At 37.8% G+C, this 17225-nt stretch overlaps 1 protein-coding gene across 1 annotated transcript in view; it reads right to left on the reverse strand.

Moving 5' to 3' along the window:
* Window positions 1–17225, reverse strand: part of LOC122797762 (serine/threonine-protein phosphatase 6 regulatory ankyrin repeat subunit A-like) — a 2341865-nt gene that overhangs the window by 188299 nt on the left and 2136341 nt on the right. The window contains exon 26 of the mRNA XM_044066284.1: window positions 5248–6622. Within this exon, the coding sequence (XP_043922219.1) occupies window positions 5248–6622 (1375 nt within the window). The remainder of the gene's footprint in view (window positions 1–5247; window positions 6623–17225) is intronic.

Here is a 17225-nt window from a genome sequence, read left to right on the forward strand (position 1 = left end):
CTACCATGGTCAATAAACTTAAATACATGCATGCATACATAAGTGCACACATATGTACATACATGCGTACATACATACATATAAACAAATAATTATGCATGCATACATATATACATACATACATATGTACTAAATAAAACCTCTATGACCTTCTGACATACCTAGCTAATGGATATATCCTTCAATGCAGCATCTCATCTAGTTGTACTCCCAAAGAATGCGCTGCAGTTTCACCTCCATTTCCCCAAAGCCATCTTATTCAGATTTGCATGGCTTACTTACTAATCTTTTCATTATTAGACTATCAGTACCTTGCCTACAAAAATAAGACCACCACCAGGAGAGGAGTGCCAACCAGCAGCTTCATTGTAGAAATGTACATTCTTATAACAAGTAAACTTTTGTGATTCAGACAAAAAGAATTAGATAACCCATATCTTTGTCTAAGCTTTATACAAGTTCTCAGACTGCCACCAACTCTTAATAGCTCCCAATTAAAAACTGTTATCTTTCTATCCTTAAAACATCTCAAACCAGCTGTTCCAGGATACACAATATATGCTACCATTATGGTAGTATAACAAGATCCACTGAGGATCTCATGAAATGCAAGGACAAATCATGGAAAATCTGGCAAAAAAAAAACTATCTGACCTCACCCAATACAAACAGCTCCAAAACCAGGTTAAGCGCCTAGTACTACAAAACAAAAAAGAACACCACCTTACATTACAAATTCAACACAAGAAAAACCCAATGAAATTTTGGAGCTCTCTCAACTCTTTATTAAATGCAGGCTCTAGTAATAATACTTGTCCAGACCCAAATAAATCACCCATTGAAATTGCTGCAACCTTCAACTCCTATTTCATAGATACTATAGCCAATCTAACCGTTACCTTTCCGAAGACCAACATATCCACCACAGACCTCTCCACAGCTAACACCAGTAAACCTCCTATTCCCAACTTTACTCTGTCACCTATACCCACCTTGACTATAAAAAAAATGCTTCTAAAACTCAAAACGTGCACAAATGCCCCTGACAATATACCCACTAAATACCTGCAAATCTCAGCCAGCTCAATCGCTTATCCTATCAGCATACTTCTCAACAGATCTATCCAAGTATCCTATATGCCCATCATCTGGAAAAAGCTTATATCCTCCCTCTACACAAGGGGGGCCCCAACATAGACACCACCAACTTCCACCCCATTACTATGCTATCATCCATCTCTAAGATTCTGGAAAAATGTATTCATTTTCAACTTCTTCACCATCTGACTCACATCCTCTCCCCCACCCAACATGGATTTAGGCCAGGACATAGTACCACCAATGCCCTCACATCCTTCATGGGCACTGTCAACTGAGCCCTTGATGCTGGTAAAATCATATCTTCACTATTTCTTGATCTTTCTAAAGCTTTCAGCACTATATCCCACTCTCTCCTTCTAACAAAACTCTCTAACATAGGTACCTCACCTCAAACTCTAAACTGGTTCACTAATTACATCACTAATAGGCAACAATCAACTAAATGGCAGAACTCTTACTACCCTTTCCTAAACACCACCACCGGTGTTCCTCAAGGCTCCATTTTAGGCCCACTTCTGTTTAGCATATTTATCAATACCTTCCACACCACACTCTCTCAAGGCTCAATCATCCACTATGCAGATGACTCCACTATCAACTGCACTGCATAAAACTCCTAAGAACTATGCCAACTCACCCAAAATGCCCTCACCTCCACCAAAATTTGGATGTCTAATAATCATCTTGCCCTGGACCCCAACAAAACCAAATTAGTAATCTTTGCCCCCAAAATGTCCACAGCCCTACAAAAAGAGTACTTCACCATTCGATTCTTAAAAGGTACCACAATCAACATTGTACCAAGCACAAAACTCCTAGGTGTCATCATAGATGAAAATCTCACATGTGACCTGCACATCCCATCCAATATCAAAAAGACACATCAAAAGCTTGGCACTCTCTACCGATTTATATGGTGCCCCCCCTCCTCACCAATATTCAGTCCTCCCCAAAGTCCAAACTCGACTCATGCTACAGCAAAATTGCTAAGGTTGTAACTAATGCTTCCTACTCATCCCACCACTGCTTATCATTATGCAACCTAAAATGGCTTGAACTCCCCAACCATCTCACCTTTATCTGACTAACTACAGCTCACAAATGTATTCATAATCCATGCTGGAGTTTTCATTTTGTTTTTAATAAAATATGAAAAGGAATTTGTGCAACTGGTGTTTTCTTTCATATGGGGTTCAAGATTACACTCATTGAAAATAGATTTATTACACATGAGTGAAGAAGAAGGGGAATTAGGGTTATTAAATCCCCAGTTGTGTATTTGCATCTTTAAACTTTTGTACAGAGTATTGGTGGGGGGGTGGTAAAGAAAAAGAATGAGAATACAACAATGAGAATGTCTAAAGATAAGTACAAAACATTTTGGGAAATTATGAGAATAAGAAAAAGAGAAAAAGATTCCGTTAATTAAGGAAAAAATTAAATATTTTCCAGAAAAAAATACTAACATGGAAAATAAAAAAATGGTGATATAGAAAAAGATAGAAGGATGTGCAGTAATAATGTGAGGGAACAATATTACCAGGGGAAGTGATTAAAGCCATTAAAGTAGGAAAACAGTATTGTACCAAGATAGTAGAGTGTCAGGATTTTCTATGGAGACTAGTAAAAAATAAGTCATCAGTAAAGGGGAATATTGCATATAAAATGAAAGGCGAAGGAGTGAGACTATTTTGTGGGGATAAAGAGACAACAAATCATGTTTTAAATGTAAAAGACTAGTGAAATTCTGGAAAAAGTTATGTGAAGATTTTTTTGATAATATTGATGACAAACTTTACAGACATGAATATGATTATGTATAAATATTATACGAATAAGAAGGAAGAATATGCGAGAAGAATGGATAAGAGTTTATTTTATGTAATGAGTAATTTAGAAAGAAAGATTGAATGAAATTGTGTTTAATGGGAAATTAATTTTGACAGATATATTACAAAAAAAAATCAGATTATGGTTGTGAAAGAATGAGTGGGGGTCAATTATGGAAGAATAGCAAGGAGGATGTTATAACAAAAATGAAAACTAGTAAGGAATAGAAATGTACATACATGTGTCAGTAAATCTGTACAGTTCAAAATATGTAAATAATGTTTTATGTTGTTCATAGGTTGGTACTAGGCTATCGGCCCTAGGGTCTATACAAGCCTAGCCATAACAATTCCCTGGCTATTTCTTCCCACACTATTTACTTCCTAGGACCCCTATCTAGCAGGCCGGCTGACGTGATCCCCGGGGAGAATTTCCTTTCTCCCATCCAATCGTCAAGGTTCCTTTTGAAGAGGGCCAAGGAGGTGCTCTGCTTGACATGTATGGGCAGTCTGTTTCAGAGTCTGGGGAGTCTCTGGGTCAGGAAACTACCCCTCAAGCATGTTTTGTTTATTGTGGTGACAAGGTTTAGAACATGTGGCTCTGAGGGATTGGGATTTCTTTAAGTGTAGCATGTTCAACAGCTCTGGGTTTGACATGGCCTTGTATGTTAAGCATAGATCGCCTCTGAGTATACGATATGCAGCAGAGTATAGCTGAAGATTTTTAAGGCGGTCAGCATAGGGCATCTGCTTTAGGCCTGTGATTCTTTTAGTGAGGTATTTCTGCGGCCTTTCCAGTTGTTGCAGATGTCTTGAGAGGTACATACCAAATGGGGCATTGTATTCTATAATGGGTCTAATGAGAGATGAGTACAGTGGGACAATGACCTCCTTTTTTCTGGATGAAAAGCCCTTAGTGATGAGGTGTGCCACATAGAAGGATTTCCTGACTGTTGTGGCAATGTGGTTATTGAAGGTGAGATCACTGTCTACCTGTGTCCCTAAGTCTCTTATCACACTTTCAGTGTTTAGTGTACTGCCACCTATGTGGTAATTCATGGGTACATGTTTTTTCCCAAAGGGGATAACTATACATTTCTTGGCATTGAGCTTGAGCCCATGGCTCTGGCACCAAACATCTGTTTCTGTAAGGCCCTTTTGTAGAGTATCCACATAATTTGGGGATTCAATAATGCCTCCCAGTTTGCAGTCATCTGCAAACTTTTTTAGCCAGAGTCCCTTAGTGTTGACCTGTACTTCAGAGAAGTAGATGCCTTTGATGTATTTGTATTAAATAAAGGACCCCTATTCTTACTACTGGAATCCTACTGGGATCTTTTACATCCATCTTAGCTATCAGCAATTCAAGTAGATGGGACCACAGTTTAATGCCTCATCTGAAGGGCAACACAGTCGGGAGTGAAGTACCCCCCTTATGCTACACTGTAGTGTCAGCAATTCATGTATTGTCAGCAATCAGTCAACCTGGTGTGGGAAAAGAACATGCAGCCTACATCAAAGGCAAGTGTGCTACCTATTGTGCCAGTGGCATTGTAAGTAACAAGAACTGCCCAGGACTAAACAGGCAATGGCCAGGAATGCAACACTGTGAGCCACTGGACTAAAGTGATGCTGTACATTTGAATAGTTAGGGACAATTTCTGTAAACACTCAATGCTTCAGATCTGAGAACAGTAAGCCAAGACTAGGGAAGAATGTATGTACTGTTTACAATACTGAGTACAGTGACGTGTATGAAAATTAGAAGTACCGCAGTCTCATCTCCAGTGAATGTTTATAATTGGTAGATATGGAGGTCCAGTGGCCTAATGGATAAGGCATCAGCCTCTGGAGCTGGGGATTGTGAGTTCACGTCCCACCTGGGTCGATATTTCTTTAGGGGTGGGAGGATGGCATAATGGCTAAGGTGTTTACTTTATAGATGCAAGGTGCAGGGTTTGATTCTCACATGGAGTAATTGGCAAGGCTTGAAATGGCTCATGAGGGCAGTTAGCCTAGTTCTAAGCTATAAACCTATGATCCTGCAGCTAACAGAATCAGAAGCCAAACTAAAAGCATCATTGGCTGTAATGATATGTAATGATATGTATTACTGGGGACCAGAGGTAATATAAGTAGCAGTGACGATAGGAAAAGCAGAGTGGCACAAGCTTTACATGAGTGGGGTGAGCCATGCCCATTGTGCTATGGATCCCGCCTTAGTACACCAGCTGGTAGAATTCACTGTAGCATGCAAAAACACGTAAAACTGATTGGAGAAAATATGAAATATCTCTAGCATGCTTTGGTAACTGACCTCTGTGCTTGCATAAGAGTTTGATGTAAAATATCAGGTTGGTGAAGAGGTTGAAAGGAGAAGGTGTACCAGACTTCTTTGTCATGTCTCTGATCAGCACAGCTCTCCCAAACTTCCACTCAGTGTCAGACTTAGCCTGGATCCTTTGGTAAGTGTCACTCATCATTGCAATCAGTAAATTTATCAACACAATGAAAGTTACCACCAGGTAGACTCCAAACACAAAACGAATAATAACAAATGTAAAAGATGGTGTCCTGTTAGGTGGTGGAAGGCTATCAGGTTCCACAAGTCCAAATAAAGAGAAAAACAAAATAACTGTAATCTTAACTGGATCTTGAATATTGGACTCATTTTCTGCAAGCAGAGATTCATTTCTTAATGAGGAATCATCAACCATATTTTCTGGATAAACTGGCTGGTACACAGCAGACAGGTGCATGGTGAATGCTAAATGAAATAAAGCAAGAATCACTGCAAAACGAGTCAGGTCTTTCATAAGGTCTCTGATAATAATAGCCCATGGCCCAAAGAGATGATGAAATGTAAGGAACTCCAAGAACTGAGCAAAGCAGAGTGTCATCGCCACTGACAGAAATATGTTCCTAGCAAAAAGGCAATGTAGAGCATCACTTCTTTCAAATAAAAATGCAATAACATGGCAAAAGAAAGCAATCATTGAAAATCCCAAGATAAACACCCTAATCCATGCAAGCCCAGCTCTTTCTCCAGGGTGTGTGAGTTCTGACACAAACATTCCCAACAGCCAAGCCAAAAGCAGCCATTCATTCCAAAATGGAAGCAGCTGTTCCTTGTAGATGGGGTTCAGCGGCGGATAGACAATGGTTAAGATGAAGAGTAGAAGTAAGAAGATGTGTGAAACCAGGTGACTCATGAACTTCATGATTGGAATTCTGTTGAAGTTGTGTCTTAGTGGCAGGGAGAATAGCATCCATACTGGTGGAAAGAACAGGAAAGAGAAAAACAGCAGAACGATTTTCCAAGGTGCCCACTTAAGACTGCCATACCAGACTTCAGTTAAGTATGTCTGCACTGCTGGATGTGCTATTACATCCTTCTGCTCACACTCAATGGCAGCATCTAGCACAGTGGTGCCTCTGTGGTCTACAGCTTGCAGAAGATAGCCAGCACTTTTACTCCCAGATACAACAGTGAGCAGTTCCACAGCAATATTTTCACAGTATCTTGAAGCATTCTGTAGGTCCATGAATCTTTCCTTCTCTTTCATGGCAGTGATACTAAATGCTCGGGATAATTTGATTGCAGTGTCCAAAGGTGCAGAAGAATAAAGAATAAGCTCTTCAATTACCTTGTTATTGTTCAGCTTTCCACATACCATTAGGTCAAAGACAAACTAAAAATTCAAAAGTAAACAGTAGATTAATATAACAGTTCTTGTTTATCAAAATGACTTTAAACATAGTGACAAGGTACCAAATATACAGATAAAACAACATATTCATTTACATGAAAATATGCATGGCATAATTTATATGTATTTGACTCATCTGGTAGATCATACTTGATGGCAGTGCTGAAAGCCCCACAGCTTGGTTACAAATATATCTACGATGTGGCACGTCAGGTACCCTAACTTGAATGGTGTTCAATATCCAGTTGAATTCTTAGATACTTCCAGGGTGCATTTTACTGATGTTCAAATGGTATACATTACACCGTTATGTTATTACAAGGAGTAATCATTTGTGCAACCACCACGATGTGCACTGAGAAGGAATAATATACCTAGAAAAAGTAGGTGTCTGTTTTACTGGCATAACTGGTGGATTAAATGGAATGACATTCCTAAATTATTGGCTTCAGGACAGAAGTAAGCCACTTCATTCTTTCTTGTATTTCCATGTTCAGTAAAATGCATGTCACAGTTTTGTGTAGCTGGCACTAAATGTGTGCCAATAAGTTAACTTCCAGGCCACACAGCTTTGACATAAGAAAGCTTCTCCCCTTGGGCACATTTACTTCTGTGAGATGATGAAGACTGCTCTTACAGGTAGACTATTTTTGATTTGAAGAACCATGACACCAGTTATACAAACAAGGGCTGTATCAGTTCTTATACTGTGTTTGGACACCATGCATCTGCTCAACTACTAATGCAGTCTTGGTTAGAAGACCACACTGATTTACGATCATAAGATCATAGGTGATTACTAGGCTATTGACCCGGAAGTCATTTTAAGCCTAGCCATTTCATCCCAATATAATACCATGGAAATGCTAGTCAGTACCCAAGACTGCATTTAATGATGACTGCTGGTGTCCATTAGGGTTGTGGGTGCTATTCCCAGTAAGAATTTACGGTGCCCCATCCACTCGTCCAGGTTCCTCTTGAAAGTGTCATAGAGGTGCTCTATTTCACATGAATTGGTAGCCTGTTCCAATGACACAGCAGTCTCTGAGAGATAAATCTTTCCCTCCAGCATGTTCTATTTAAGTTGCAGGCCATATTTACATCCCTGGAATGGGTAGTCCTAGTCATGTTTGATTTATGGATATGCAGCAAGTTCATTAGGTTAGGGTCCTGGATTGCTCTGTAGGCCAGGCATAAGTCTCCCCTAAGAAGTCTAAATAATACACAGTATAGTGACAGGGAACTTAGTCGGTCTGTATAAGGCACATGCTGGAGCCCCTTGGTCTTCTTTGTTAGAAACCTCTGAGGTCTCTGTAATTGCTGCAAGTGCTTAGTACGGTACATGTTGAATGGGGTGATATACTCGATTATGGGCTGGATAAGTGCTGAGTACAGGGTGTTATAACTTCTTTTGCTCTTGAGGCAATGCCTTTACTAATCAAGTATTCTACATAGAAAGCTCCTTACTACAGTAGACAGATGTTAGTCAAAGTTAAGGTTGCAGTCAACTTGTGCTCCCAGGTCCCTTGCCAGTTCATGGATACTTAGGGTATTGCTGTTGATTTGATAGTGTTCAGGGACATTGTGCTGAAGGAAATGATGATACATTTCTTTGCATTTACTTTGACACTGTGACTAATACACCAGTCACTGGTCTGCGTAAGACCCTCCTGGAGTATACTAACATCATTTGGGGATTCAATGATTGCATCTAGTTTGCAGTCATCTGCAAACTTGGTCAGCCACAACCCCTTTGTTTTTACCTGAACTTCTGAGAAGTATATACCAAACAGTAGGGGGCCCAACACTGACCCTGTGGTACCCCACTGGTAACAGGTATGCTGTTTGATGTGGAGCCACCCACTTTGATAGTGTGTGTGTTCACTTTTTGAGCCATTTGACAGCCCATCTTACAACAAAGGGGGTTTCCGTTCAGTTTCTTAAGTTTATCAGTAATGCCTGAATGTGGGATTGTGTCAAAAGCCTTTGACAAGTTGAGGTATGCTGTGTGCACAGAATTTCCCTCATTAATGGCCTTGGTCATACCTTCAAAGAAATGCACCATATTTAACAGATAGGATCATATAAAACCATCCTTTCTAGAACAATGGAAAGGGAGACTCCAGTTCTGTTGGCATAATAGTTACAAGTGCAATTTGAATGAAAATGACCAACATCTAACTAGCATATATCGTGGACAGAAGTAGGAGGAAAATAAAAAAAAGATAGCTTGGGTGCACAAGACCCAAGATAAAAAGTGCAAAATCCTAGGCTTGAGTACACAAGACCCAAGATAAAAAGTGCCCAATCCTAGGCTTGGGTGAACAAGACCCAGGATAAATAGTGCCCAATCCTAGGCTTGGGTGCAAAAGACCCAAGATAAAAAGTGCCCAGTCCTAGGCTTTGGTGCACAAGACCTAGGATAAAAAGTGCCCAATCCTAGTAGATGCACTGGTGCCAGGAGTGGAAAAAATGACAGCTTAGAATCCTCAAAATATGGAAACATTCCTACAATGGGGCTAGGCTAGGCCCAGGGGAAGGTTGCCCCCCCCCCCACTGTAGAAAGAAATAGTAGTCCACAAAAATATTACAAAAACTAATAGGCCAAAAAAGAGCCATAAAGAAGATAGAGTGACTTATGAGGATAAGAAAGAAATTATGTATTGCTACTATTATGCAAGAAGCCCAGAATTTCCAGACAGATCGTATACAAAATGATTAAGAGAGAAATTACAGAAAAGAAAAATACTTGCACAAGAAAAACTGTCAGAAGCTTTAAATCAAAATTTGTATTCATTAATACAACAGATTTATTAAAAACATTATATAGACCAAGAAACCATGGGCCGTTTGTAAAAAGAAGCGACAGAAGAAGTGCAAAAAATATAAAGAAAAAGTCTAGACATTTTTGAAAAGTATAAAAAAGAAATATGTACATGGGAAAGAAAGAGATCTGATATGGTGCAATATTTTTACAAAGCAGAAAGCCAAATTAATCAATACAAAAAAGCAGCCCCAAAGATATTCAAACAGAAATACAGGAAAAGACATCCAGTTAGGGAAAATTTCACAATACAAAAAATAAGGTCACAAAAAGGGAATGTAGAAAATAAGATTAGCAAAGTAGAAGTTAAAAAAAATAGAAGCTGAGGTTATGGAATATCTGTGAAGTGAAGGATAAAGTGTAGAAAGACTAACCCAGGTTACATCACAGTTATGATGGAACAACGGGTCCCCAGAGTGAGGAGACACAGGTAGAGCAGGAGACATCTGAAGAAGAAATATGGGCACAGGAAAGAAGAGATTTAATACTGTGCAATATTTATGCAAAGGAGAAAGCAAAACTAATCAATACAAAAACAGCAGCACCAATGATATTTGAAGAGAAATGCTGGCAATCCAGACATAGAAAATCTTACAATACAAAAAATAAGACAACAAAGAGGAAAGAGGAAGAGTAGAAAAGAGGATCAGTAATGGATAAGTTAAAGAAGTAGAAACTAAGATTATGGATTACCTGCAAAGTGAAGGATTTAGTGTAGAAAATCTAACTCTGATAACAACATACAGGGTAGAACAATGGATGCCCAAATTAAGAAGAAACCAGTACAACAGGAAACATCTGACTACTTGCCGTATGAAGATAGTTTGGGGCCAGCCACAAGAAACCAGTACAAAAGTTCAGCTGGAGTTAGTTGCACAGCAAGTTAAGGAACAGGAAACTGTGGCAACTCTGATGTGGTCAGTGTTGTGACATGATAGGTCAGTGAGTTCCCATATAAAAGAGCAACAAATGACACAGGATGAAACTGAAGAGAATAGGGCACAGGAAGATGCTCTAGAACTTTCTATAGAATGCTTGAGGGAAATGAAAAACAAATAGTGTGCCCTCAGTTGAGAAGAAAATAATCTAAGAGAAGAGTTGCTTGATTTAATAGAGATAGACAGACATATTAAGATCAATGAAAGAAACAGACTACAGAAAGTTAATCAAACCCAAAAAGTTAGAAGTTTGATAAAAGGAATGAACACAGCAATTAGGATTCTTCATACCGATTCATGTGATATAAGAGAATTAAATAGGACATTTTACTATGCACCTAAATTAATAACAGATAAGGTCTTACCACAAAAACACAGGGCAGTAAGGGAAAGGAAGAGGAGTAATCAAATGCCTTCATGGAAGTATCAAACAGAGAAAACTGTAAAGCAATTAAGACAAGAAGTGTCACTGTTGGAAGAGTACAGAAGAGGGAACAGATCAACAAAAATACTCAAAAAGACAGATGTGATAAAAGCAATGCGCAGTATCAGAACAGATCAGGCTTTGTCAAGCTCTATCACACACTATTACAAATAATATACTAAAATATCAGCACATGCAGAAAAACTTAGAAGATATACAGATAAATATAAAGGAAAAGTACAAAATAAGCAATTCATTGATGATGTAAAAAAGTTTTATAGAGAATTACAAAACAAGGCAAAAGGAATTGAAACATCACCAAAAAATAAAAAATAGATACATTTTTGAGAAAGATCTATGAAGAACCTGTGGAGCATAACAAAGATACTAAATGGATAGAAGAAGTAAAAGAAAGAATACGAAGTTCAAATGTTCAGGATATGAAATGGTAAGAAGTAACGGCCAGAGAGACTGAAACAAAGTTAAGAAACGCTCCTAATTGGAAAACTCCAAACCCAGATGCAGTATCTAACTTCTGGCTAAACATATTAACATCTTTGCAGGAAGATTTAGCCATGAGTAAGAACTATTTATATGCACACACTGAGCAGACACCAACCTGGTTAACAACAGGAAAAACAATACTCCTACTTAAGGCTGAACCTGCAAGCTATCCAGAAACTATAGACCAATAACTTGCCTTCTAACAATGTATAAAATATACACTGGAATTGATGCTGACAGAGTTTATAGTCATAAAGAAGAAAACTCTATCAAGGCACTAGAACAAAAGGATAACAAAAGAAAATCATATGGAAAAAGGGATCATTTTGTTGTTAAACAAAGTCCTAATGGAGAACTGTAAAAAGGGGAAGAATATAATATGGCATGGATAGATTACAAAAAAGCATGAGACATTATTCCACATTCATGGATAAAAGAGTGCTAAAAATGTATAATAGACATACTGTACTGATCGATTACATTACAGTGACCATGAAACAGTGGCAAACCACTTTGCAATTAAGCCATGATAAAGGACAATTTATTATTCCAGGGATAAAATATTCAAAAGGGAATATTCCAGGGTGAGTCGTTGTCACAGTTGCTCATTTGTCTTGCTCTTAACCTATCAAGCTGTATACTTAAAAGGTTAGGTCATGGCTACAATTTGGCTCCCAGAAAACAACTAAGTGTAAAGAATTCTCATCTTTTTGTGGATGATTTAAAACTGTATAGTTTATCACACGAGGAAATGGAAGCACAAAGTCATGTGATTAGAAATTCAGAACTTGCTTGAACATAAGGTTAATCTAATACATCAAACAGAAATTATTTCCCCACATTCATTGATTTATTCATTATTCTAATACACCAGAATATATTTGGAAAGGGGCTTCTATCTAAACTATGCACTGTAATGTACTTAAGAAATCAACAATATATCACAGAGAAAGCTATCGGGATTATTTTAGACTAATTAGTAATAATTTTCTAAGTGAAGATGCTAAAAAACTAATACTCCAGTCTTCAAAACAAACTACTTCATCATGAAGGTGGGGGATATTCTCTTGGAAGTTCTTACACAGAACCTTTATCACACTACATAAAGCTGAACTGATGTCTAATAAAGACATAGGATGCAGGAGATATAAACTAAATGTTAAAGCTGACTGGCAGCATATGTTTTATAATTGTATAAAACTTAAAACACATTGGGATAATATGAATTCTCTCTTACAGTTTGTTTTTAATGATAACTTTATGCTTACAAAATCTCTTATTTTACTTATTATACCTATTCCTACATGTATCATGAAAATGGAGTATCTTAACATTAGCAAGAAAAGTCATCACCAAGAACTGGATGAATCAGATTACTCCTACTGTGAAGGAATCTGTACACTTGGCAACTGAAGTTTGTCATCTTGAACTTATCATGATCAAGACGAGAACATCTAGAATCACCTCTTCATATAATATATGGTTGGAACTCAAAGAACTGCTGGATAAACAGACTTTAATAATTAACTAACAACTACTCTTATCACATTACTTTTTCTTTTTAAAAAGCTTTGTTTTATAGTAGACACAATTGTACATAGTTATCTTACTTGTTTTATTACTGTTTTTAGATATGTGTATTTGTTTTATAATATTTCTATTACCATATGTTACTGTTTTGTTGTTAAAATTTTCAATAAAAACTGAGAAAAAAATTCAGATAATATAAGAATGTTGTTTGGTCTTGATAAATGTGCAAAATCAACCTTTAAAGCAGAAAAGCTGCAGCACCAAGAAAACATCAGCCTGGGACAGGAATGTGATAAAAAGAACTTGAGCAAGAGGGAGTGCTTAAGCATTTGGGAACTGATGAAGGATCAGCAAAAACATGAACAAATGTGAATAAAACTTAGGAATATTTTACAAGACTAAAATTAATATTGAAACAGCTTTGACATCTAGAAACAAAGTCCAAGCTATAAACCAATTTGCTCTTCTTGTTCTAACTTATAGTTTTGTAGTGAATGACTGGCCCCAAACGGTGTTGGATCATTTGACCAGGAAAACAAGAAGGATTCTTCATGCTTATTAAATGATTTACAAAAATCAGTGTATACCAATATTATATAGTCCTCATTCTGAAGGAGGTATGGGCCTCCTTGAAATTGAGTACATGTATATATCTGTAGTCGTAGGACTGCATAAATATCTGCTCTTCTCACAAGGCCCAAACATGGTGAAAGTTTAAAAATATGAGTAGAATAAGTCTAAGATGACTTCCCTGCTTAGTTTAGCAGAAGTGTATCAGTGTCAATTGGGAACGGAAATGAAACCAGAAGTAGCTACAAATTAGGTAGCAACTGAATGCGCCAAAAAAAACAAAAAAAAAAAAAAACAAAAGAAATAATATAATGTGAAGGATCAGATGAGAAGGCAAGAATTGTGAAAAATGCATAAATACAATTGCAAGTACTGAAAATTTTGGAACAACCTTGTGTTGATCAGGATCAAATACAGGAATGGTTAAAGAGAGGTGAATATAAACCAAAAGATGAAAGGTTAATATTGGCAGCTCAAGATAATGAACTACGTACATGTTGGTTTACAAAGTCCATTGAACATGTGGGAGAAACAGAGAAATGTAAGTTTTATAAAACAGAATTCCAAACACTTGCACATCTTGTTGCTGGTTGCGATATATTATTGGCAGGACTGTATATTGAAAGACGTAATAATGTGGAAAGACTGTTGCACTGGGGATTGTGAAAACACTATAATACTGAAGTAACTGAAAAGCACTGGAAACATGAGTCACAAAACATTATAGAAAATGATGACGTTTATATCACATGGGATCACCCATTACCAACAGTTCAAAAGACAGATGCAAGAAAACCAGATATAGTAGTCCATGAAAAGAAGATAAAAGTCGCGTTTATCATTGAAATTGCTACACCTAGTGACTACAGTTTCTTATGTACAGAGTAGCACATAGTCCTAAAATACCAGGATTTGTAGGTGAAAACAAGGGCAATGTGGAAGAAGGCTATCAAGACCGTTCCAATAGTAGTAGTAGCAATGGGTCTTACAAAAAAGAATTTACAATTGTACTTAGATATGTTACAAGGAGTCATTACTGTGCACATTGCAGGTGCTGCAAAGACCACTTCTGGCTAATCATCAAAGATTGAAACAATACTAATTTCATGAACTTTAATCATACTTTGACTTAGGAATGTGGTCCATTCCTGTCATGGTATTAGTAACTCAAAAGTCTAGAAGAAATTAAAAAAGGTTGGACCAGAATTCTGCAGAAGCCATCTTGGGAGGTAGGATACTGTGGACAAGGCTCAGAGACTCAGGGGCGTAAATAAGTGAAGTCTTGCTAAAGCACTGGCCTACACACCAACTACAAAAGCTGTATTAAAAACACAGCTATGGGAGTGTGGCACATGGTATTGTGAAGAGGCATGTGATGCCACTACATAAAATGCTCTTTATAGTGCTTCAGATTAGGTAGATATAAAAATCAATCATGATGCCAAGTCCATTAGAAATGACAACTATGCAATGATTTTCATTCTCATGCTAGTTTACAGCATGTAGAGGATTCCACTGATAAGTTTAACTGATGCTAAACAATCAGATGCGACAGATATGAGTGACAGCAGGAATAGGAAGTAGGTACTGTGGAAAAACAGGCTGAAGATAAACAAAAAAAAAAAGTGCAAGTCATGTATAAGACATACTGACCTAGAGGTGTCTGCCAAGTATAGTTTGCCCTGCCCTTTTTTTTGGGGGGGGGCTGAGCTCCTTTTTGCCCTCATTGATTCATCCTATGACCTTTCTACCCCTTTGCTTCTGACTATCACCAGGTCTGCCATCACTTCTCTTTACTGCCCCACTCTTAACCAACTCTGTGCTGGGCCTAGTTGCAGAGATAAATGGCATCCAGGGGATGTAGTTGTCTTCACCAGCCAATAGGGTTTACTATAAATGGCCTATCGCATGATTCACCCCCCCCCTACTGGTCTGCATGGTAGAGTTCAAGGGGTGGGCATACAATGGGATGTTTTTTCATATTGCCACACCTCCACAGCAGCTCAGTCATGTCCACCACTTGATCCCCCCCCCCCCTTTGGACCACACCTCTCAACTGCAGAGTCCTTAGAATCTACCAGGGATCATCTCAGGAGACTGTCACAGAACTGTCCTACCACCACTGATGATAACAGCCATCCCTTCCTGTTGTTATGTGAGTCACTCTAAACTCAAATCAGACCTGGGTTGACTGGGCTATAATCAGGATGTTATCCCTTTATGCCACTTTACTCTGTTTTGGATTTGTGACCCTTTTGTTTATTCCCAGTCAGAGAGACCATTAAACAGATGGCTATATCAATTAGTAGAGCTGTGATTATAACAAATGTAGGGGCTCAGACGATAACCAAAGCTACCCATAAGTAAAGAGCTTCTGTACAGATCTGAAACTTTGCTTATGTAGAGAGCAAGGTGAAGTAGAAAGTGCAAGCAATATAATCTTCATGAAGTCTACCACATCTACATATAAAAAAGGGAGTGATTACTCTTTACATTTTTCAGTTAAGCAATTCAACAAGTTTATACAAAAGAGCTCACTCAATGAAAGTACACATATCTTGCCCTTGGTGCTTTTTACTTCAGAGGTGATATTGTGGTCTAAAACAACTGTGGTCATTTAAAGAACAGCAGTGTTCTTCCTTATTTGTTATTAACTCACTATTGTGCTACTTCACTGGAATCAATGAAAAATATATGCTGTTCTTTTTATGATAACACAAATTACAAAGAGCTTTAAGAAGATAATTAATATGCATTGCTAAACAGTATAATACTAATGTTTTCACGGCAGGGAAATAGTCAAAGAAACATATTCTTATGCTGTGACTTATGGACAAAAATCCATCTAATTTGGTAAGTGCACATAAGGGTGTGCCAGTTTACTCATGAATAGTACTCATTCTAAAGCAGTGGTTATATCAATCTCAAATAGCTACTACCACATATAAAATATGAATCTGTACTGTTATTCATAATTATGGACAATAATTTTCTTCACTCTAATCTGTTGGATTGATTACAAAACCCTACTCAAATCCAGTATCCAACAAAAGTAAAAACATAATGTTTTTGACTAAATAAATAATAATACTGCACACAATTTACAAGTCTATGATCACAACAACACACTCATAAGAAATACCTCATTTAAATCCCCAGGCCTTTCCTTGACCCATCTGTAAATTTCTCTCAGTCTTGGCAATAGAGGAAATGAAAGCTCCCTACTATTTTGCACCTATAAAATCTCCCTCTTTCTTACCTTGGAAACCAGAACAATAACAAGGAAACTTGTTCTTCTATTCCAGTTGGAACATGACCTTCCTCTTGTTGCATCTTCGTGTAAAAAAAAGTCCATGCAAATCCAAACAATGAATGGTACAAGTAGATTCATCACACTCTCCCCAGCACATGAACATCACTGCAACACACAAAAAATGGCAAATTGCATCCCAGAATAACAGAGCCTTGACCTCTCCTTTAGTAGTCAAGCTAATTCACCAAGCCCCTCTTGCACCGTCAGAAGCCAGAGCTACACTGCACCTGCTTTACAGCACCCCAAAACAAAACTCAGCTGCACAGACCATTGCTTCTCTGTACTTGTCCCTACATTATGGATATCTATCCCCTTACAAATCAAATACTCTTCATCCAACTCAATATTCTCAACCCATCTCCAGAAATTTGCCAGATATCACTGGCTTTCTCTAACCACTATCTTCATTAAACTGTACTCAAACATCCTTTACGATTCTCATACCAAGATTCACACTGGCTTTCCTAACCTATCTTCTTCTT

This window comes from Protopterus annectens, chromosome 3.part1 (genome assembly GCF_019279795.1).
Source record: "Protopterus annectens isolate FY-2018-M chromosome 3.part1, PAN1.0, whole genome shotgun sequence".
NCBI classification, from domain to species: Eukaryota; Metazoa; Chordata; order Ceratodontiformes; family Protopteridae; genus Protopterus; species Protopterus annectens.